The sequence below is a fragment of the Capra hircus genome, chromosome 2, assembly GCF_001704415.2.
Source record: "Capra hircus breed San Clemente chromosome 2, ASM170441v1, whole genome shotgun sequence".
Lineage (NCBI taxonomy): Eukaryota > Metazoa > Chordata > Mammalia > Artiodactyla > Bovidae > Capra > Capra hircus.
Window position 1 is genome coordinate 45,286,607 of NC_030809.1, and position 22,705 is coordinate 45,309,311.

Sequence of the window (22,705 nt, forward strand, 5' to 3'; positions counted from 1 at the left end):
CCTTTTCTGAATACCGACCTTTGTATTTTGTTTGACAAGGTTTGCATTGGGAAATCTATGTGCAAACTCAAATGGTTTGTGTGAGATATGGCTGACAAGCCACGCCTTAAATTTCTCCATTGTAATTAAAAGTTTACAGAGTTTTAATATAGTGGAAAATATTGCTTTCCTCTGCTAAATCATATACATGGGTTGATGGGAGGGATTCCTATCCTCTGAGCCTGGCTCAGTTCTGGGATGATCTGTGTGTGAGATTGAGGACTTTCCTTGGGCCTGGGTGACCTTGGCAGGTCAGGCCTGCTGTTTACTTCTGGCCCAAAGGAACCTGAAAAGCCAGAGGTCCTTCTGGTGTGAATGGAAAGATTTAGATCACCTTAGACATAGAGAATCTGAGAAAATCCTGAACAGATGGAAAACAACCTCTTCACTGGCACTGGGACCACCTGGCGTGCCCACAGCTACTCAGGGCCACTGCAGATGGCATGAATCCCCACTAACGTTGTTGGTTCCTATCGGACACAAGGTACTTTCACATAAGTGCTTCATTTCCTTTCATCCTTCCATCAGCCCTGTGAGGCTGGTATTATTATCTCCGTGCACAGAGGAGGAGCAGCTCTGCGGTGAACCGCTCGCTCAAGTCATACAGCTGCCACGATGGCTGGACATTCCAGAGCCCCTGATCAGTCTCACTCACCACAAGTTCAGGAAGATGTACCTGAAACTTCTGAAGGGGAAAGCCCCTTCACTCTCACCTGAAACTTCTGAAGGGGTTGATAAACCTGCAAAATTTATCCTACATTTTCGAAGGTGACAGACCCTCAGTTAAGCAAAACCATTGCCAGGTTCCAAGCATTTTAAGTTTGAAGTGGGTCAGCTGCTTACCAACTCAAATTCTGTCCTTACATGCTTACAGATAACCCTCAGCCCCTTAACAGAGCAAAGGGTTCTGTTGCCATCAGTGTGGTAACACCATCTGCTTTAATGGGGGGCAGCTGAAATTCCTCTTATTCACTGTTTTCAACATTTAGTGAATTACTACCCCTTTAGTCCAACTCCACACAGTGAGCTCAGAAGCAAGTAAGGCTAGTTCTTGGAGACGTCTCTTTGAGTCAACTCGTTCCTAGAATCTTTTAAGCATGTGTGTGCGCATGTGCGTGTACACACACACACACACACACACACACACCTTTTTCTTCTTCATGTCCCCAGGCATGTTTTTTTCTGAGCCAGCAGCAGATGCTACAGGAGGGAAAAGACATCGTTCAGCAGGAGGCTCCTTGAACAAGTGGCTGCTTCTGCCCTGGTGCAGCTTCATAGTCCTTTGTTTGTCTGTCGAGATAGGATGGCAACAAGAGCTTATTAGTTGCAGGCATGGGGATGAACAGTTCACTTTCAACTTTAATCACCTTTGGGTTAATGGGAAGAGAGGCAAGGAGATGCTGAGACACCTGGAGAGCCACGGTGGCTGAGGCAGCTTCAGGGAGTCCTAATCTCATGATCTGGGTTGGGTTCTTGATGGCTGAGTCAGGTGATGGAGAGACTAATAATGATCTTAATAGTTACCACGTGTTAAGTGCTGACTGTGGGATGAGAATTGTGCAAAGTATTTTACATGTATTAACTGAATCCCCATAATAGCCTTAGTGTTAATAGTAATATGCTAGTCACTCAGTCATGTCCGACTCTCTGCAACCTCATGGTCTGCAGCCTCCCAGGCTCCTCTGTCCATGGAATTCTCCAGGCAAGAATACTGGAGTGGTTTCCATTCCCTTCTCCAGGGGATTTTCCTGGAAAACTCAGGTTTCCTGCATTGCAGGCAGATCCTTGCAGGCTATTACTCAGGGAAGTCCATAATAGCCTTATGAAGGCATTATTATTCCCATTCCACATACGAGGAAATGGAGCCTCAGTGAGATTAAATAACTTGCCCAAGGTCACAGTTAGTAAGTGGGGGTCATTTGAGCGCAGGCAGTCTGACTGTGGAACTTGTGTGGTTGAGGGCTAGTCTCATTCCTGCCTCTGGCTGGACTTCAGTGGTTATTTTCTAAGGTGAGTGGCATGAGGAAGAGACACCCAGCATGCTCAGTGTTCTCTGCAGGATCACGTTTACCCAGATCGACAAGCAAGGCATTCGGCTTCTTACCGCTGAGGTCTGCCTTCCTGTTGGGGAAGGTGCCTCCGTAGCAGAATGCCGTGTGGGATTTGTCATGCAGGAGCCAAGAGTGATCGAAGAGGGCATGCCCGAGGGTCCTCCTGGAGGTTTGCTGTGCTTTTTCATGGTGGCTTTCTTTTGAAGCCTGGATACAACGGTGATTGTCTTTTGACGTGTCCTAGGGAACGACAGATATGCATTCCTGAAAACAGGTTTTGCAAAGGAACAGAGCCGGTTCCTCTAACAGTCAGACTTTGTGGCTAGACTTGTGATTCCAAGGATGAAATCTTCTTAGCAGCCTGGGAAGAAAAACATGGTTATCGTGGCCAGATCTCTAATGCTGTTTATTACATTCATAAAATGTTTTATTGCTGGTGATAGAAAGAATGACATTTAGCTATGCCTGATGTATAGTGCTTTCTTGAAAAAAAATTAAAAATCAAAATGGAGCTCTAGTATCATTGTCTTTTCTTTTCGGCAGACTTCTTTCTTTTATCACAATAAAATATACATAACATAAATGTATCATTTTAACCATTTTTAAGTGTATAGTTCTGTGGCATCAAGTATATTCATGCTAGCATCACTGTTCTTATCCATCATAAAATGTCTCTTCCCTCTCACTAGGTGGTACTTCTCTTCTCCCCCTTTCCTGTCTCATTGGCACATGACCTTCTTGTAAGTCATGTGTGTTTATTCAAGATAGGAGCACGCGTTATCTATGCTTCTCTGTTGTACAGACACACACACACAGGCCTTAGAGTTTCAAAAGTTTATTTTTTTTCCCTTTGGCTGCACCGAGTTTTAGCTGTGCCATGTGGACTCTTAATTGCAGCATGTGAGATTTAGTTCCCTGACCAGTGGTTGAACCTGGGCCCCCTGCATTGGGAGCACAGTTTCTTAGCCACTGGTGCACTAAGGAAGTCCCTAAAAAGCATTTTTACATTTTTACTGACTTAATCCTCACAGCAAACTTGAGAGGTGTGTGTGATAACAGCTCTATTTTACATAAGAGGTAATTCAGGCTCAAAGTTAAGTTTCTTGGACGTGCTCATCACAGCTAGCAAGATACAGGACTCAAAACAAGGCTTTTCCAACTCTAAGACCAAAAGCTCTTTTTTTTCTAGAGATGGCTAGAGATGCCTAGATGGAGTGAAGAGTGCAGGGAGGATCTGTGGTTGACTGAGATTGGAAAACCACAAGTTAAAGTTAAATCAGCTCTCCTACTACAGAACTTCTCAAATGGTCCATGGCTAAATGTGCACTGTGCCTCTCTGGGAGGAGAATGTGGTGCACAGCATTTCCCAATTTATTTATTTTTTCCTATGGAGCATCTGGCAGTGCTAGGGTTCTACCAGTTGCACCTTGAAAAACAGGGATCAATAGGCTCAAAGTATTAATACTTTTCTCTTCTCTGGAGGACCCCAAGAAATGGTGACAGGAGAGAGTATCATCTCCAAAGTCAAGAAGAACAATAACAGAAAGTGAAAGTGAAGTCGCTCAGTCATGTCTGGCTCTTTGTGACCCCATGGACTGTAGCCTGCCAAGCTCCTCTGTCCATGGGGATTCTCCAGGCAAGAGTACTGCAGTGGGTTGCCATTTCTTCCTTTAAGGGATCTTTCTGACCCAGGGATTGAACCTGGGTCTCCCGCATTGCAGGCAGACTCTTTACCCTCTGAGCCATCAGGGAAAGGGGACCCCCATTAGAAACGGTACCTCTGTCTGTGTTTCATCTTCCTGCCAGGGCTGCTTCCTGAGTGGTGGCAAGCAAGTCCCCTGGCTGCCACTGTCCTTGGCTACAGAGCCTAGGTCCACTTGTCCACCAGCCCCAGCTTCCCCTTCATCCAGGTCCTGCTGACCTGCAAAGGTGAACAGTGGGTCAACTTTGCAAGCCCAAATATGAGACGCTCTTAGCTGCTTCCAAACTACCTCCCTTCCTGCTTTTCAGAGCAACAGTGTTGATCAAGGCCCTTGTTCCTCTGCCCTCCTGATTTCTGTATTTCTGCTAGTGTCTCTATGGAAGTGGCAGGCAGCTCAGTGGAACAGACTGTTCTGGGAGTCAGGAGCTCAAGGTTGAGTCATTTCTTGGACTCAGTTTCCTCATCGGTAAATTGTGGATACTGATTTCTTGCCCTTGCTTCCCTGCAGAGTTGTCTGGAGCTCAAATAAGATCATGCATGTGACAGCCCTTTGCCAACTGTGAGGGGCTAGGGGATAACCAAGGTGTGACGATGGTGGGATGACCTGAAGCTCTGCTCTGTTGTTACTGAGATGCTCAGTCTGAAGCACTTGATTTCTGGGGCTGTCTACTGGTCGTTTCCTTGTGGAGAAACTCAGACGATCCTCTGTGGTGGGACGGCTGCTTAGCAAGCTGCACTTACCCTGTCTGTGCAACCCCCGGGAAGGATCTGAGTCAACAGATGACTCCAGCATAGTGAACAAATCTTTCATCAATGGTTTAAAGGGTCCTGCAGCTATTTTCATCACTTACTCAAGGTAGATTTATTGCTGAAATAGTCTGGCAAACCTTCCTTGTTTGGAGCTGCTGTAGCAACACCTCAAATCTCTGCTTGTGGCTCTGAGGCATGATGCAGGGTTGTATTTCAACCAGGGGCTCTGGAAGCCCTCAGGGGCTCTGTGTATGTCGGAGCACTGGACTTCTGGGGGCTCGCAGCCAGCCTCACCGTCCCCCTGTATTCCCCAACCTTTGTCATTCCCTACATCATCCTCATCCTTGGTGTCACTGGGTCAACAGCCAAGTGCCCACCTATGGAGCACTCCCTCCTTGCAGCTCCCCTTCCTCTGCCCACTGGCTTCTGAAGGCAACCTTGGCTCAGAGCTGATGCTGAGAGTGTTGGTGGAGCAGATGCAGACTCACTCTTAGGTTCAGGGGCTCTGCTCAGCTTAGTGACTCAGGGAGCCCCTCGATCTGCCTGTCCCCAAGAAGACCACAGCTGCATATAGGATGCAGCACTAAAGACCTTTTTATGTGTTTAGAATGATCCTTTGAGGTCAATCCAGGCTTCAGGGCCATCCTTTATGGTCAGATGCACTTGTAGCCTCTACCAGCATTTCTAAGAGTATACCCTTAGAAAGTGAAACTCTGGGCAAATGGCTGCCGACCTGCTGAATGGTCTTACATGGCAGACTGCTTAACCTGGGGCAGGGTGTTTTGTGTAGGAGGATACAGAGGGGGATTCTTCCTTTTGGCTGTATCCCAGGTGATATTGAATATATGACTCAATCTATGTGAGGGAAACCAAGATTTTTCTCAGCAAATGTCAGCTCTGGCTCATTTGTTTACGCTTAACAGAAATAGGTTAGCAAGCAAGTTATGGGAAGCTTCAGTTTTGAAAGGAGACCATGCCATGTCCTCTATCTCAAATATGGGTTCAGCTTACTCAAACAGTGTGAATGGGGGTAATAATTTAGAGCTCTTAGACAGCTTTGTACCTATGTCTTCTCCTATGATTTTTTTTACAACAACCCAGAGAGGGTGGAATGCAGATAGCATTACTCCCATTTTATAGATAAGCAAATTAAGGCTGCATGAAGCGTAAGTAACTTAGCCAACATCACACTGTTGGGAGATCTGAGATTTGTGGCCAGGGCTTTTGCTACTTTCTCCTGTACAGTGTCTGGCAAGGAGAATGAGGCCAAGGGGAGATAAAATTAAAACCTATAAAACCATCAGTCAGGGTTCGAGATATAGTCTGAGCTATTTTTCCTTCTTTACAAGTTGGTTTTTGGTCCTTGTGATCATAGGCAATTGGGTGTTACAATTATGGTTAAAAAATACAAGGTAGGGATGTCTATAACTAACATTTATTGAGCACTTGCTGTATGCCAGATACTGCATATCCCATTTGAGTCCCAAGGTGGGTATGGTCATCTTCATTTTATAAAGGAAGAAATTGAGGCCCATATTGTTCACGGGGTTCTTAAGGCAAGAATACATAGATTTTCTTCCAAAGATCAAGAGTCTTTTAATTTCATGGCTGCAGTCACCATCTACACTGATTTTGGAACCCAAGAAAATAAAGTCTGTCACTGTTTCCATTGTTTTCCCATCTATTTGCCATGAAGTGATGGGATTGATGTCATGATCTTAGCTTTTAGAATGTTGAATTTTAAGCCTTCTTTTTAACTATCCTCTTTCACTTTCATCAAGAGGCTCTTTAGTTCCTCTTTGCTTTCTGCCATAAGGGTGGTGTAATCTGCATCTGAGGCTATTGATATTTCTTCTGAGAGTGAAAAAGGCATAAGAAATAATCTAAAATCCAAACTCTAGACATGCACTGCCCAATACAGTAGCCACTAGCCACATGTAGCTATTTAGATGTAAATTAATTAAAAGTAAATAAAAATTTAAAACTCATTTTCACAGTCATACTACCTACTTTTCAAGTGCTCAGTAGCCAGAGGTGGCAGGTGACTACTATATTGGAACTGGATACTATATATATGTATATATATATATATATATATATATATACCTCATGGGAAAAGTTACTCATTGGAAAAGACTCTGATGCTGGCAGGGATTGGGGGCAGAAGGAGAAGGCGACGACAGAGGATGAGATGGCTGGATGGCATCACTGACTCAATGGAGGTGAGTCTGAGTGAACTCTGGGAGTTGGTGATGGACAGGAAGGCCTGGTGTGCTGTGATTCATGGGGTCGCAAAGAGTCGGACACGACTGAGCGACTGAACTGAACTGAACACACATATGTATATATATATATGCAAAACATCCCATCATTGCAGAAAGTACTATTGGATGGTGCTGGTCTAGACTAACTCCCTCAGTTTATAGGTGAGGACAAGGCAACCAAGACTCTCTAGATCTTATTTTGAAAAACTTCATTTTATGCTGTTAAAAATCCCAATATTTGAGATCTGGTTTGATAAAATCAACATGTACCTTGTCCAAAAGATTTTCCTTGTTGAATCCAAAATGGAGGGAAGACAGGCAGGAGATGGTATTTGGGGGGTACACCTGAAAGGTCCTGTTGTGGCCTGAGATTCTTTGGTACATTATGTTGACTGTCCTGAAGCAGCATAGAATCCTTGATGTATCCTGAAGAGTAGGTCAGGAGTTATTGGTAGAAACAATGGTTGTCAGTCTAGAGGTCTTGATGGTAACTACAGGTTTCCCCACTTGCATTAGTCTTAGCTTTGGACATTGCCCATTAAGAAAGACAATTAGAAGATGGAAGAGATTAAAAAATCAGATAGAACCCATAAAGGGTTCTCTAGCCAATGTCTTCGGTGCCTCTGGTTCTGTACCATATATATGCTTCTTCCACCTCACCATTCCCAGGAATTGGGTTCCCCTGGTGGAAGGAACATGGCTGTTTCTTTGGGGTTGGGTAAAAGGCTACTCCTGCCTTGGATGAAGTCTCAAGGTTTCTCCTGGATGTACCTGGCTTGCTTCTGTACCCCTGTGATTCTCAATCCATTCTGTAAATATTTATTGAGGGCTTACCAATGGTCCCACCTTCTGCTAGGTAGGACCTATGGCAAGAGGCCCAAGAATGCACAGACACACAGACCTTTCCTTAAACCACACCTTGTAGCCACATGACTTTCACAGAAGGGTCTGAGATATCTTTTGATATTAAGAAGGGCTTTCCTCCCTGAAGATTTTGGGCCTGGGCTATGGGGCAGTGGCCTGTCTTGCCCTCTGCAGCACCTAACAATAAACATATCTATCTCTGGTTTAAAGGCTCTTTCTCACAAGCGTTAGATAAATGGAACTGCCTGGAACCGTGGGCTGGCCATGAAGGGTAAACCAATTACCAGGCAAGCCCACAACTCCCATTTTCCTTCAAGTCATCACTTAACCGGGGAGAGAGTTGTTTTCTCTTCTCTCCCAAAGTAAACCTATAAAGCAAGAGAGAGTCAGTCTTGCCCTGGTCCCGTCTGTTTGTTGGTGCTGAAGAGATGGCAACTAGCCAGGCAGGCTTTGGCAGATCCTACTGCTCACCCTTGTCTTCCCCAATAGGTTTGCCAAATACAATATGGGATGTACAGTTTAAGTTGAATTTCAGATAAACAACGAATACCATTTTTTTTAAGTAGGAATATGTACAAATATTGTAAGCTTAACTTTTCATCTTTTTTTGGTTAGTGCCTGTGTGGGTGTGTATGTACACATATGTAGGTGCTAAACTGGCCATTCTAATTCCCAGCCACTGCCTGCTTTTATTTTCAGGCCTTCACGGAGTGCATTTGGGGTCTCTGTTCAGCAGCAGGGTGCCTGTCTGGTGGGTAGTGCTGGAGAGCCACCATCTTCGAGGAGAAAGTCTAACATTTCTCCGTCCTAGGGGATCTGAGGTCCCCCCCGAAGGGGATGCAGCGGTGTTGGGAAGACTGTGGTGTCTGAGGTGTGGGCAGGACCTGGCTTCCGGTCTCAGCACTGCTTTTGGCTGAATGACCTTGGGCATATTACTTTACCCCCTGAGGCTCTTTTTCCTTCTCTTGTAAAAGATCGAGATTGAACTGGAGGACATGGAGTCTCTGAGTGGGCAGGCCTGGGAAGCGCGTTTTGCTCCGGATGAGGGGCCTGAGGCTGCTGAGGGGCGCTAGAGGGAAGGCAAGACTTCAGGCTGCCGTCCCTCCGCAAATGTAGGAGAGGCGAAAGGTGTGATGGTTGCTTGCAAGCTAACAAGATCGAGCACTTTAAACACAGAATTGGGTGTGAAATTCTGATGTTTCAGACACTCATGGAAAACACACGCTTGCACCAGAATGCGGGGCGGGGCAGCTCAGGGCACACTTCCTCCCACGTCCCCACTGACCTGCACACTGGAGCTTGTATATGGTGCCAGGGGGCCACGTCCGCAAGAGGCCGCGGAGGTATCTCTTGGCTGAGTACCCAGGTTGGATCTGCCTCAGGCCCTGGCTCTCTGGTTGGCTTCGGAAGTGAAGGTACGGCTGCCAGGCTCTGTCCTGCTCTCTCTGTGGGGACACCAGTCAGGAAACAGCGGGGCTGCTGAGCCCGGAGCCCCCAAGTGATACAGGCTGGCTAGCACAACCATCAGTAATCCAGGGACTCCTGATAGATGCTGCAAGACACCAGAAACGGACGCCACGGCCAACAGACATAAACCAAGAGCCCAAGGAGCAAAGCTCTGAAAGTCCCCTGAGGATTTGCAGTTGGAAGGAGAAGAAGAAATGAGAACTACCAGACCCCATCTTGAGACAGAGCATCAGAAAAGAATAAAGAGCCTCAAAGGAAAACAGAGTATTTAGTTTAGCCTGTGGAAATCAGTACCTTAAAAGTAGCTCTGTACAGCGGTGGGAAAGAGCTTGACAAGTCAGTGTTAGCATTCTATGTTTGCCATATGAGTAATGGGACGGATAAGCTCTGTCCGTGTTCAAGGGGAGCACTGCATTTTGAAAATATCTGGCTCTGCAGCATTTCATTTCAGCCAGGGAGAAGTTTCTGGGCACCTACCTGCCAAAGCCACTCATGGCATGGCAGATAAATGTGAATAATAACATCTTACATTTGGCTAGGTAGGGCTTTATATAAATACAAATAACTTTTACTTCATTATAATCCTTTATGGTAGATGAGTTAATATCATAACCACTAAGATGAGGCAGAACTCCTTCAAGTGCAAGAATAGCAAACATGTGGTACTTGTGTTGATATCTCTTTTCATCCCCCTGGTGCCTGGCAGACATCACCAATCAATCACAGCACTCTTGACTGATGAACTGACTGATTGTGATCTCAGCATCCTTCTCTTTTAAAAACTAAGGCATTATTTATATTTAATAATATGCATAGAGCTTAAATATTCAATTTAATACAACCTGACAATTCAATTATACACCTTTGTAGCCACCACACAAAATAAAATATAGAACACTTTCATCAGCCCAGAAAATTCCCTCATGCCACTTTCTAGTCAGTGTCTCCATACGTACCAGGTAATCACCATTCTTAGGTGTGGTTAGTCAGATACTGGCCTGAGTTTCTTTGCTATATCCTGGCAAATTTACCAGTGGAGGTTTATAGTTTAGCAAAAAAAGAGAAAGGAAACAAGAAAAATATGGCAATTTAAAACCTGACTGATGGGTGAGAGGAAGCCTTTAGGGTTTGGGTGCTCGCCCTGCTACACAAAGCTGTGATCTGCTTGCATTCTGATTAATTCAGGAAATGGAAATGCCACAGAGTGGGCGCCCACAGCCATCGCTGAGGATTCAAGACCACCAGGGACTTCTCTTTAGCTTAAGAGAGGGCTAGAATGCCAAAGTCCATAAAATGAAGGAATTCCTCTGCTGGGAAGAGGTGAACAGGTATCTAAGGCCTTCATTCTTTCATTCATTCACTTATCAAGCAATTCTAATGCCAAACACTGGAGAAAAAGCAACAAAAAAAAGCAGATTGATAACTAATAAATAAATTCAGTTAAAGGTAAAAGAAAGCATGGCTTATTATTCAATTAACTCTATTTTCTTGGAATTTGTTAATTAAATGAATGCTTGGAATCCAAGCACAGAACATCAAGTGGTCCTTGATGTCTAGACAGTTTATATGGCAAAAAAAGAGTTTACTTCAAGTGCAAACAGAGCCTAAAAAATTCAGCCCCATTTGAGGCTTTTTCCAAAGAACATGAGAGGGTGAGTTGTAGGGAGGTCAGTGAACACAAAATGACTTAAGTTCTTTCACTCACTCCATTTTTTTCATTCGTCATGTAGCAAGAATTTGTTGAGCACCTTCTATGTGCCAGGCACTGTGTTAAACCCTGTAATATAGAGCCATCATAATAAGGCCTTTTCTGGATGAACTAGAACTTCATTTCCTCCCATAAACCTTTGCTTTCAATGATTCTCCTCCAAATGTGATAAGACCAAAGCTCCTCTGAGATGCTGTGGCCCTGAGCAGATTGCACGATGCACTGTCTGAAGTGAACAAGAGCTCCTTGTTTCTCAGCAGTATGCATTTCTGAAGCTCCTGTTTGGTTCTGGAGCTTTACTGGGCTGCTTGCTCAGTGGGGCAGAGATTTAGGAAATTCCTTATCCTGGAATTTGGCACATCTTGGTACATTTTTGCTTCAAGTTTGAACGCTGATCTTGGCCTCTGTGTTCATTTCCTGTTGCTGCTGTAACAGATTACCACACATCCAGTGGCTTTATTTTTAAATTATTGTTATTTTTTGGCTATGCCACTCAACTTAGTTTCCTGACCAGGGGTTGAACCTAGAGTAGTGGAGTGAAAGCACTGGGTCCTAACCACTGGACACCAAGGAATTCCGCTTATAGTGGCTTTAAGCAATACAAATTTGTTATTTTACAGTTCTGGAGATTAGAAGTTTGAAATGGGTCCCACTGGGATAAAATTAAGTGTTACAGGGCTTTCCGGAGGCTGTAGAGAGGAAGCTGTTCCTTTGCTTTTCCCAGTTTCTAGAGGCCGCCTGCATTCGTTGGCTTGTGACCCTTTCCTGCATCTTCCAAGCCAGCAACAGTGGGCGGAGTCCTTCTCATGCTGCATTCCTCTGGTTCTCTCTTTTGATTCCTTCTTCCATGTTTAAGGATCCCTGTGAATATACTGGATTTGTCCAGATAATCCAGGATAACCTCACTGTTTCAAGCTCATCTGGTTAGTGACCTTAACTTCTCTTTGCCATCTAACCTACTTTATTCATAAATTCCAGGGATTAGAATGTGGACATCTTTGGGGGGGCCATTATTCTGCCTACCACAGCTCCTTTAAGTTTTTTATCCCTAGTTTTCTGGTTCTGGTTGGTAATTTCTCAAATTATGCCTGTGAAGTTGGTTGATAAAGTTCACATCTCATTGCATAAATTGAAGCACTGCCAGAGGCCTAAGACCTGCTTAGGTTACTGAAAAGCTCACTCAGAGTTAAACCTGTTCATTCATTTCCAACATGTGCAAAAAGTGGCAAAAAGTGGAGTAAATGTCTATTATATTGGCAATCTCATAAAAGTTTATTTTATAAATGTATAATCATGGTGGAAACACTGGAAGAAAATACATTAGAATTTTAATAACAGTGGTATTAGAGTGTTGGGCATAAGATTGCAGATAGCTTTTTCTTCTCTCATTTTTATAGAATCAAAATTTCCATAAAATAGATTATAAATGGAAAACATGTTAAAAATCGATGTATTGATATTTTATTGCACCCACCGCCCTTATATAGTTTCTGCATACTTCTCTCTTCCTTCTCCAACATGATCCTGGACCTCTAACTACCAAAGACGACTCTAAAACATGAAAGGAGGCAGAAGGGATCCAGGAAGGGAGTTCCTGGAACGGGAAAATACACAGCAGCAGGAGGGTGGCTGCTGATGGCTCCAGACTTCTCAGGCTTGCCTTGGCTTTGCTAATCAACCCCAGCTTTCAGTTTCTCCTGAAATGAGTGATTAGTGTGTACAGAGGGCTCTCTTTCTTTTTTAAAATTCATCCATTCACTCATTTCTTACTGTCCTGGGTCTTCCTTGCTGTGCGGGCTTCCTCTAGTTGTGGAAAGTGGGGGCTGCTCTCCGTTGCAGTGCTCAGGCTTCTTACTGTGATGCTTCTCTTGTGGAGCAGGGTGCTAGAGCACAGACTCAGTAGTTGTGGTGCAGGGGCTCAGATGCTCTGCGGCACGTGGGATCTTCCCAGACCAGGGATGGAACCCACATCTCCTGCACTGGCAGGTGGCTTCTTTACCACTGAGCCACCAGGGAAGCCCAGAGGGCTCTCTTATCCACACGCCACTAGGAGTGCATCCTCTAATGAGGAACTTATTCCCGCCCGCCGTCTCCTCGGTGTCCTCCGGCCCCCCTGTGCAGAAGGGTGAGGGGGTTCCCTTGCATCTGGCCCCAGCCCCCCACTGGCTGTCATGGCCACGTTATTCCACTCCTGGCAGGCGAGGATTTTCAGAAGATGGAAGGAGCCCATATGTGCAATGCTCCCGCCTTGCAGATATGGGGTGGCAGGGTGCCAGTGTCCCCAGGAAGACAAGAAACACCCGGATTGCCAGCTGCCATCGTACCACAGAGGGTGGCCAGCCTTTGTGTGCAGGAGTCCACAGAGAGATGAAGAGGGAAGTTCAGATATCCCAGGGCTGGCAGGCAAAGCCAACTGTAACTTGACCCTACCCATTTCTCCAGGTAAGAGCCACACCTGTCTAATTACTCTTGACTTTCCTCTGCCACTCTCCTCTCTGGGCCTTCACTGACGTATGCCCAGAGAGACTCTCTCCAATTATTTTTACCACAAGACTCAGCTCAAATTCTGCCTCCTCCAAGATGTCACTCTAGATTTTCCTAGCAAGAAGCAATCACAGTCTCTACCATCTTTATACGTTAAGTGCATATTAATAAATTGTAGTCTAGATCCTCTCCTAGGCTGCCTTGTATCAAGTGTCACGGGGGCTCAGATCTGCCTCCCTGATCACATTGTACCCCAACCCCTGCTGGGTGGGGCCAGCAGGGGTTTATGGCCTCCCCCCGCCACACCCTGGCAACTACTATGTTCATCTAACAACTATTTGCTGAGAATTTGCCATGTGTCAGGCAATGTTCGAGGCATTATTTAATAACTATTCAAGATGTTAACTCAGAGGAATGGAAATCCCCCAAATATCCCTGTACTTTTCTGCTGACAACTTGTCTCCTCAAGCTGCCCACTCCAGTCAGAAGTCCTTCCATCCAGAGGAGCAAAGCCGGTCGTCTCCTGCTCTGAGACGTAGAGTCTGTGTGCTCTGGCAGAGACCAAGCCCTAGGACAGAGAGTGACCATCATTGTTGTTACACATGTGTAGTAGCCAGACTTGGGGCTGCCAGGGGAGGGCAACCAGAGTCAAGGTGAGGGTAAGGTGGGGAGGGGAGAGGTGTGTGTCCACTTAAAGCTGTGCCTGAAAAGACTTCTCAACCCCAGCCTGACTTTCATCAGTCTTGTGTAAACAGTGCCACTTTCAGCCAGCTCTTTCTCTGCAGGTTTAATTTCTGAGAGTCTGTGCAAATGATACTATCTCTCCCAAATATCTTTGGTGGTCATGTGTTACTGAATATCAGGCCGTTAAGAAGAGAATCATAAAGTGGTTTGAATTTTCCCATAGCTGCAATGTTGTAACAGGGTTTGATTCCTGACCAAACCATTTAGTATCAAAGATTTGACTAGTCATATGCCACAAAAGCAAAGACAAAACAGCTGGAATTGAAATCAGAAAATATGAAGCTTCAGTTCCTGTAAGAACTCAGTCTGCTTCAGTTTGAATCTTGGCTCCATCATTTACTAGCTGTCTGGCTTTGGGGAAATTACTTGACCCATCTGTGCCTCAGTCTTTCTGTCAAATAAGGATGATGAAAGTACATACCCTGCATGCAAAAAAAAATGAAGTTAAATCCTTACCGTGCACCATATATAAAAATTAACTCAAAATATAGGTAATATACAGGGCTTCCCTGGTGGCTCAGACGGTAAAGCGTCTGCCTACAAGGCAGGAGACCTGGATTTAATCCCTGGGTTGGGAAGATCTTCTGGAGAAGGAAATGGCACCCCACTCCAGTATTCTTGCCTGGAAAATACCGTGGATGGAGGAGCCTGGTAGGCTACAGTCCATGGGGTCGCAAAGAGTGGGATATGGCTGAGTGAATTCACTCACTCACTCATAGTTAATATAAGAGCTAAAACTATAAAACTCTTAGGATAAAACTTAGGGGAAAAGCTTCATGACATTGGATTTGGTGATGATTTCTTGGATATGACACCAAAAGAACAGGCAACAGAAGAAAAAGTAGATAAGCTGGACTTCATGAAAATGTAAAATCTGGAAATTCCCTGGTGGTTCAGTGGTTAAGTCTCCATGGTTCTCTTGCAGGGGACACGAGTTTGATCCCTGGACAGGGAACTAAGATCCCACATGCCATGTGGCCAAAAAAAGAAAAGAAAATGAAAGACTCTTCTGCATCAAAGAACACTATCAGGAGTGAAAAGGCCAACCCACAGAATGGGAGAAATTATTTTCAGGTTATATATTTGATAAGGGATTAATATGCAGAATGTATGAAGAACACTTACAACTCAAAAACAAAAATCAATCTGATTTTAAAGTGGGCAAAAGACTTGAACAGACATTTTCCCAAAGAAGACATATAGATGACCAATAAGCATATGAAAAGATGTTCAATATTACTTGTTACTAAGAAATGCAAGTCAAAACCACAATGAGATACCACTTCACACTCATTAAGAGCTATTATTAAAAAAAAAACAACCACACACAGAAAATAACAAGGGTTATTGAAGGTTTGGAGAAATTGAAACCCTTGGGCAAGGCTAATAGGAATGTCAAATGATGTAGTGGCTGCTATGGAAACCAGTATTGTGGTTCCCCAAAAAACGAAAAAATAGAATTATGTATGATCCAGCAATTCTACTTCTGGGTATATACTCAAAAGAATTAAAAGCAGGGAAATTGACAGATATTTGTACACCCATATTTATAGCAGCATTATTCATAATGGCCAAAATGTGAAAGCAAGCTAAGTGTCCATCAACTGATGAATGAATAAACAAATTGTGGTATATACACTCTTGAGAAACCTACATGCAGGTCAGGAAGCAACAGTTAGAACTGGACATGGAACAACAGACTGGTTCCAAATAGGAAAAGGCGTACATCAAGGCTGTATATTGTCACCCTGCTTATTTAACTTCTATGCAGAGTACATCATGAGAAATGCTGGGCTGGAAGAAGCACAAGCTGGAATCAAGATTGCCAGGAGAAATATCAATAACGTCAGATATGCAGATGACACCACCCTTATGGCAGAAAGTGAAGAGGAACCAAAAAGCCTCCTGATGAAAGTGAAAGAGGAGAGTGAAAAAGTTGGCTTAAAGCTCAACATTCAGAAAATGAAGATCATGGCATCTGGTCCCATCACTTCATGGGAAATAGATGGGGAAACAGTGGAAACAGTGTCAGACTTTATTATTTTGGGCTCCAAAATCACTGCAGATGGTAATTGCAGCCATGAAATTAAAAGACGCTTACTCCTTGGAAGGAAAGTTATGACCAACCTAGATAGCATATTGAAAAGCAGAGACATTACTTTGCCAACAAAGGTCTGTCTAGTCAAGGCTATGGTTTTTCCAGTAGTCATGTATGGATGTGAGAGTTGGACTGTGGAGAAAGCTGAGCGCCGAAGAATTGATGCTTTTGAACTGTGGTGTTGGAGAAGACTCTTGAGAGTCCCTTGGACTGCAAGGAGATCCAACCAGTCCATTCTAAAGGAGATCCGTCCTGGGTGTTCTTTGGAAGCAATGATGCTAAAGCTGAAATTCCAGTACTTTGGCCACCTCATGCGAAGAGTTGACTCATTGTAAAAGACTCTGATGCTGGGAGGGATTGAGGGTAGGAGGAGAAGGGGACGACAGAGGATGAGATGGCTGGATGGCATCACAGACTCAATGGGCATGAGTAAACTCTGGGAGTTGGTGATGGACAGGGAGGCCTGGTGTGCTGTGATTCATGGGGTCGCAAAGAGTCAGACACGACTGAGAGACTGAACTGAACTGAACTGAACACATAGTGAAGTGCTATTCAGCTTTCAAAAGAAAGGAAATTCTGATACCTGCTACAGTATGAACGAACCTTGAAGACATTATGTTAAATGAAATAAACCAATCACAAAATACTGAAAGGATAACTACCATATGATTTTACTCTTATGAGGTATATACAATGGTCAAATTCATAGACACAAAGATTAGAACAATGGAAAATAGGGAATTACTGTTTAATGTGTACAGAGTTTTAGTTTTTCAAGATAAAAACGTTTTGGAAATGGATAGTGGTAATGGTTATATAGCAAGGTGAATGTACTTACCGCCACTCAGCTGTACACTTAAATTGATTAAAATGGTAAATGTTATGTTTATGTATACTTTACAACAATAAAAAGTACACATAAAGTTGTTGTGAGGATTAAATGAGATAATTAGTATTAAGTGCTTAGAATGCTGATAGGTACAATACTGTTACTTAAGTGTTTGCCTATTACTTAGTTATTAGCTGTTATTATACATATTGTCCATCAGATGGTTATACCAGGGAGCCAATGGATGAAATACATACAGCCAAGCCTACTGGGTCATATGTATGGCTTAGTTGAACATGTTACCTGCAACCCAGGTTGGTTTTATTGAAAATCTGATTCGTGTTCCTAGAAGTATAGTAAACGGTTTTGTAGAATGTGTTGGAAGAACCAGAGACCTTTTAATAAAATGCTGTTTAAGGCAGGAGAGATGTTTTTTTTCCCTTGGAGCATGTGGAATCTTCAGAATCAGGCCCTCTAGGTATTAAGAGTGGAGCTTTGGATCAGCTGTCTAAGCTCTAATTCCAGCTCCACCACTTAGAAATATAACTTTGGGAGAGTTAGTCGAGCTCAAGCCCCCATTTCTCCTGCTACACTATGGAGGTAATGGTGGCACACCACTCATAAACTTGTGCAGATTGAGTGTAGTTATAGAGATTAAATGGCTGACCTACCACAAGCATTCAGTAAATGTTAGCTATTATTGATAAAACCTTTGACCTCGTCATCACGGATGACCCATGCATCTCTCCTGATGTTTCCTACTTCTAGTTTGTTAAAAGCTCTAAGTACAGCTGCTCAGGGGCTGCCTAAATGGAGCACACTTAGCAGAAGGAGTGAAGTCAGGTCATACTCCCCTCACTGCTTTGGTGCCTTTCTTGACACCTTGTTAGCTTCCCCAGTGGCTCAGATGGTGAAGAATCTGCCTGCAATGCGGGAGACTCAGGTTTGATCAATGCTAAGTCCAGACATTAGATGTCAGAGTTCTTACTCTTCTAGATACACACAGATACGTTGCTTTGGTTAAAAAAAAAAAAAAAAAGAAGGAAATACTGTTCAAATATTCTCAAAGTTAAAACCATGAGGCTTCTTATTTCATCCAGCTTCCCATCATGTATTTAAAAATCAAATAACTATGAAATCTAAATAACCATAATTTGGAGTAGTATTTAGATAACAATCAACATGATGCTTTTGAAGCCTAGCAGAAACCTCAAGTACCTCTCAAATCATCAGAAAATGTAACTAATTTTCATTGGTTTAGCATTTATTCTTCTTATATTTTTAGAATTTTATAAGTCCAGTAATATTTTAAATGTCTAACATGGTATTTGACTAAATAATGTCTTAAAAATAATTTGTTTAAAAGTTCATTTCACAGAACGTCTCATTTCTTTATCCCATTGAAGGATGAACAGGATTCAGTTTACTATAACTGGTTTCAACCAAGGTTGTATTGGGTCTGTCATCTCCCTTATAAATGTGGCTACACTCCCTGGAGGAGGGCACAGCAACCCACTCCAGTATTCTTGCCTGGAGAATCCAATGGACAGAGGAGCCTGGCAGGCTATAGTCCACAGGGTTGCAAAGAGTTGGACACGACTGAAACAACTTAGCACACACACACACTTAAAAGCATTGTCAACCTTGCTCCACTGATTCCACACTGCCTAATCTCTGTACTCAAGGCGCTTAACTATCCAAAGGGTGTTTACAGTCAGTGTGCAGCCCACAAAGGTAACTTCAGGCTTCTATTTTATCAAGTAATATTATGATAATGTTTTGTGAATGAAGTTTATCTTCCCATCCTAATCATAATGTTAGCTCGTTATATAAAATAGAAAGATACAGAAAAGTAGGAAGAATAATACATTATCCTTTCAGCCAGTGATCACGAAAACAAAGTCCGTTTACAAGTCCTGAATAATTACCTGCTACTGGTTTGATGGTGTCCCTAAGAAATGCTCTGATGGCTGTTAACAAGGTGTCAAAGTGTTAGTCACTTAAGTCATGTCTGACTCTTTGCAACCCATGGACTAGCTTGCCGTGGAATTCTCCAGGCAAGAATACTGGAGTGGGTTGCTGTTCCCTTCTCCAGGGGATCTTCTGAACCTAGGGTATCTTTGCTCATTAGGAAGCTGGGCCGTCAAGAAAGTTAAAGAGTAGGTGTGTTAGGCTATAAAACTCAGACGGATTGCTGCATGCTTGTCTTTGGATGCATATATAGCACTGGAGATGGTGTGAGATGCTTTAAAATTTGATTTCACTTTCCTGCGACAGCCTTGATTCTCACGGGTCTGGGTGGAGCCTGCGTTGTGTGGCTCTCCTGATTGGCAGCTCAGCCAGGAGAGCTCTCTGTGAGCAGCACTGCTCTATCGACTGCCCACCCTCACTTTTACCCCCTCTGCACTGTGGCTCTATTGAGTGTGGTGCTTTTAACTCTTGTACTCTGTTATTTGGATGATGAAATGCTGGCCCCGAGGAACAGATGGTGTGATGATCACAGGGCTCAATTTACAGCACTGTTTCTACTCCGGTTCCCTGCTCAATCCTACCTGGCTCTCTACGGTCAACCTGGAGACTACTTGTCACTACCCTTTCAAGGCCATAGGCTCTGATTTTTTAAATCCCATGACTTAAAAATTTTTTTTTGGAAAGGATATATAAAAATAAAAGTATGACATAATCTCACCACCATGGTTAAATTTTGATGTGTATCTTCCTGTTTATATAACTAATTTAAAAAAATTGGGATTATAGTCGAGAGGTGATGTTTTCTATACTGTCTAGTCTTGAATTCTGGTGTAATTATCTACATGGCTGTATAACTTTGAGTGAATTACATGAATTCTCTATGGTTTAATTTCCTTACTTTTAAAATGAGATATTAATAGTACCTACCCCTACAATTGATAGAAGGTATATTGAGTTATATAAAAGAAAGTACTTAGAACAGTGGCTGGAACATTTTAAATACTAAAAAATGTTAATGAATATTGGTATTTTTATTAACTGAGTACTATTTTTTAACCTGCTTTAAAAAAATACACTGTATTTTCTCATGTTATTCGTAACTTTATTATTTACTCATGGCATGTTATTCATGAGTAATACATGACTTTATTGCCTGACCCCCAAATCACTGTATGACTGTGTTTAATCAATGTCCCATTGTTGGATATGTATTATTTTCAGTGTTTTGCATGATAAATAACCCTGTAGTAAACATTCTTGTGCATGAATCTTTGGCCACATCTCTGATTATTTCCTAAGGCAACGTCATAAAAATAGAATGCTGAATCAAAGAGTGATTAGCCCTTTTCAGGTTTTTGCCAAAATGCCCTCTAGAAATGTCACGTGAATTTGTACTTCTTCTGTATGAAACAGCTCGTTTCCCCATGGCCTTCTCAGTAGTGGATATTATGATTTTAAAAGTTTTTTGCCAGGCTGTAGCTTTTGTAATCAGATGGTGCTCTGTAGTTTCCAAAGCTCTCCTCTTCTGACTGTGTTCATTGTTTTTAATACCAACTCACTCTTGAGTTATTTTTTCTTCTATTTTAATCTACCATGTCCTCTAATCTTAAATTCCTGCCTTATTACTATTCCAAACATTTTCTTTCCTTTCTGATTTCCTCACACTATTTTCCTTCTGTTCACTGGAGTTAGACAACAGTGTTCTGTTTGTACATTTGTAAGTAGGGAAACCCCGCTAGACCATTCAGGTATGACCTAAATCATATCCCTTATGATTATACAGTGGAAGTGAGAAAGAGATTTAAGGGACTATATCTGATAGACAGAGTGCCTGATGAACTGTGAACAGAGGTTCATGACATTGTACAGGAGACAGTGATCAAGACCATCCCCAAGAAAAAGAAATGCGAAAAAGCAAAATGGCTATCTGAGGAGGCCTTACAAATAGCTGTGAAAAGAAGGAAGTGAAAGCAAAGGAGAAAAGGAAAGATATACCCATTTGAATGAAGAATTCCAAAGAATAGCAAGGAGAGATAAGAAAGCCTTCCTCAGTGATCAGTGCAAAGAAAAATAGAGGAAAACCATAGAATGGGAAAGACTAGAGATCTCTTCAAGAAAATTAGTGATACCAAGGGAACATCTCATGTGAAGATGGACTCAATATAGGACAGAAGTGTTATGGACCTAACAGAAGCAGAAGATGTTGAGAAGAGGTGGAAAAAGTACACAGAAGAACTGTATAAAAAAGATCTTCATGACCAAGATAATCACAATGGTGTGATCACTCACCTAGAGCCAGACATCCTGGAATGAGAAGTCAAGTGGGCCTTAGGAAGCATCACTATGAACAAAGCTAGTGGAGGTGATGGAAATCCAGTAGAGCTATTTCAAATCCTAAAAGACAATGTTGTGAAAGTGTGGCACTCAATATGCCAGCAAATTTGAAAAACTCAGCAGTGGCCACAGGACTGGAAAAGGTCAATTTCATTCCAATCCCAAAGAAAGGCAATGCCAAAGAATGCTCAAACTATCACACAATTGCACTCATCTCACACGCTAGCAAAGTAATGCTCAAAATTCTCCAAGCCAGGCTTCAGCAATATGTGAACCGTGAACTTCCAGATGTTCAAGCTGGTTTTAGAAAAGGCAGAGGAACCAGAGATCAAATTGCCAACATCTGCTGGATCATGGAAAAAGCAAGAGAGTTCCAGAAAAACATCTATTTCTGCTTTATTGACTATGCCAAAGCCTTTGACTATGTGGATCACAAGAAACTGTGGAAAATTCTGAAAGAGATGGGAATACCAGACCACCTGACCTGCCTCTTGAGAAACCTGTATGCAGGTCAGGAAGCAACAGTTAGAACTGGACATGGAACAACAGACTGGTTCCAAATAGGAAAAGGAGTATGTCAAGGTTGTATATTGTCACCCTGCTTATTTAACTTCTATGCAGAGTACATCATGAGAAACGCTGGGCTGAAAGAAGCACAAGCTGGAATCAAGATTGCCGGGAGAAATATCAATAACCTCAGATATGCAGATGATACCACCCTTATAACACAAAGCAAAGAAGAAGAAAGAGCCTCTTGAAAGTGAAAGAGGAGAGTGAAAAAGTTGGCTTAAAGCTCAACATTCAGAGAACTAAGATCATGGCATCCAGTCCCATCACTTCATGCAAATAGATGGGGAAACAGTGGAAACAGTGGCTGACTTTATTTTTTGGGCTTCAAAATCACTGCAGCTGGTGACTGCAGTCATGAAATTAAAGGACATTTACTCCTTGGAAGAAAAGCTATGACCAACCTAGACAGCAGAGACATTTAAAAAGCAGACATTAAAAAGCAGAGACATTACTTTGCCAGCCAGGTCTGTCTCATCAAGGCTATGGTTTTTCCAGTAGTCATGTATGGATGTGAGAGCTGGACTATAAAGAAAGCTGAGTGCCAAAGAATTGATGCTTTTGAACTGTGGTGTTGGAGAAGACTCTTGAGAGTCCCTTGAACTGCAAGGAGATCCAACCAGTCCATCCTAAAGGATATCAGTCCTGAGTGTTCATTGGAAGGACTGATGTTGAACCTGTAACTCAATACTTTGGCCACCTGATGCAAAGAGCTGACTCCTTGGAAAAGACCCTGATGCTGGGAAAGATTGAAGGCAGGAAAAGGAGACAGCAGAGGATGAGATGGCTGGATGGCATCACTGACTCAGTGGACATGAGTCTGGGTAAACTCC

At 43.0% G+C, this 22,705-nt stretch overlaps 1 protein-coding gene across 1 annotated transcript in view; it reads right to left on the minus strand.

Annotated features, from left to right (window-relative positions):
- KIAA2012 (KIAA2012 ortholog) overlaps nt 1-22,705 on the minus strand; it is a 131,943-nt gene that overhangs the window by 104,612 nt on the left and 4,626 nt on the right. The window contains exons 3-7 of the mRNA XM_018060816.1: nt 8,956-9,115; nt 7,077-7,232; nt 3,869-4,011; nt 2,144-2,330; nt 1,187-1,329 (exon numbers count right to left, since the gene is read on the minus strand). Of these exons, the coding sequence (XP_017916305.1) occupies nt 1,187-1,329; nt 2,144-2,330; nt 3,869-4,011; nt 7,077-7,232; nt 8,956-9,115 (789 nt within the window). The remainder of the gene's footprint in view (nt 1-1,186; nt 1,330-2,143; nt 2,331-3,868; nt 4,012-7,076; nt 7,233-8,955; nt 9,116-22,705) is intronic.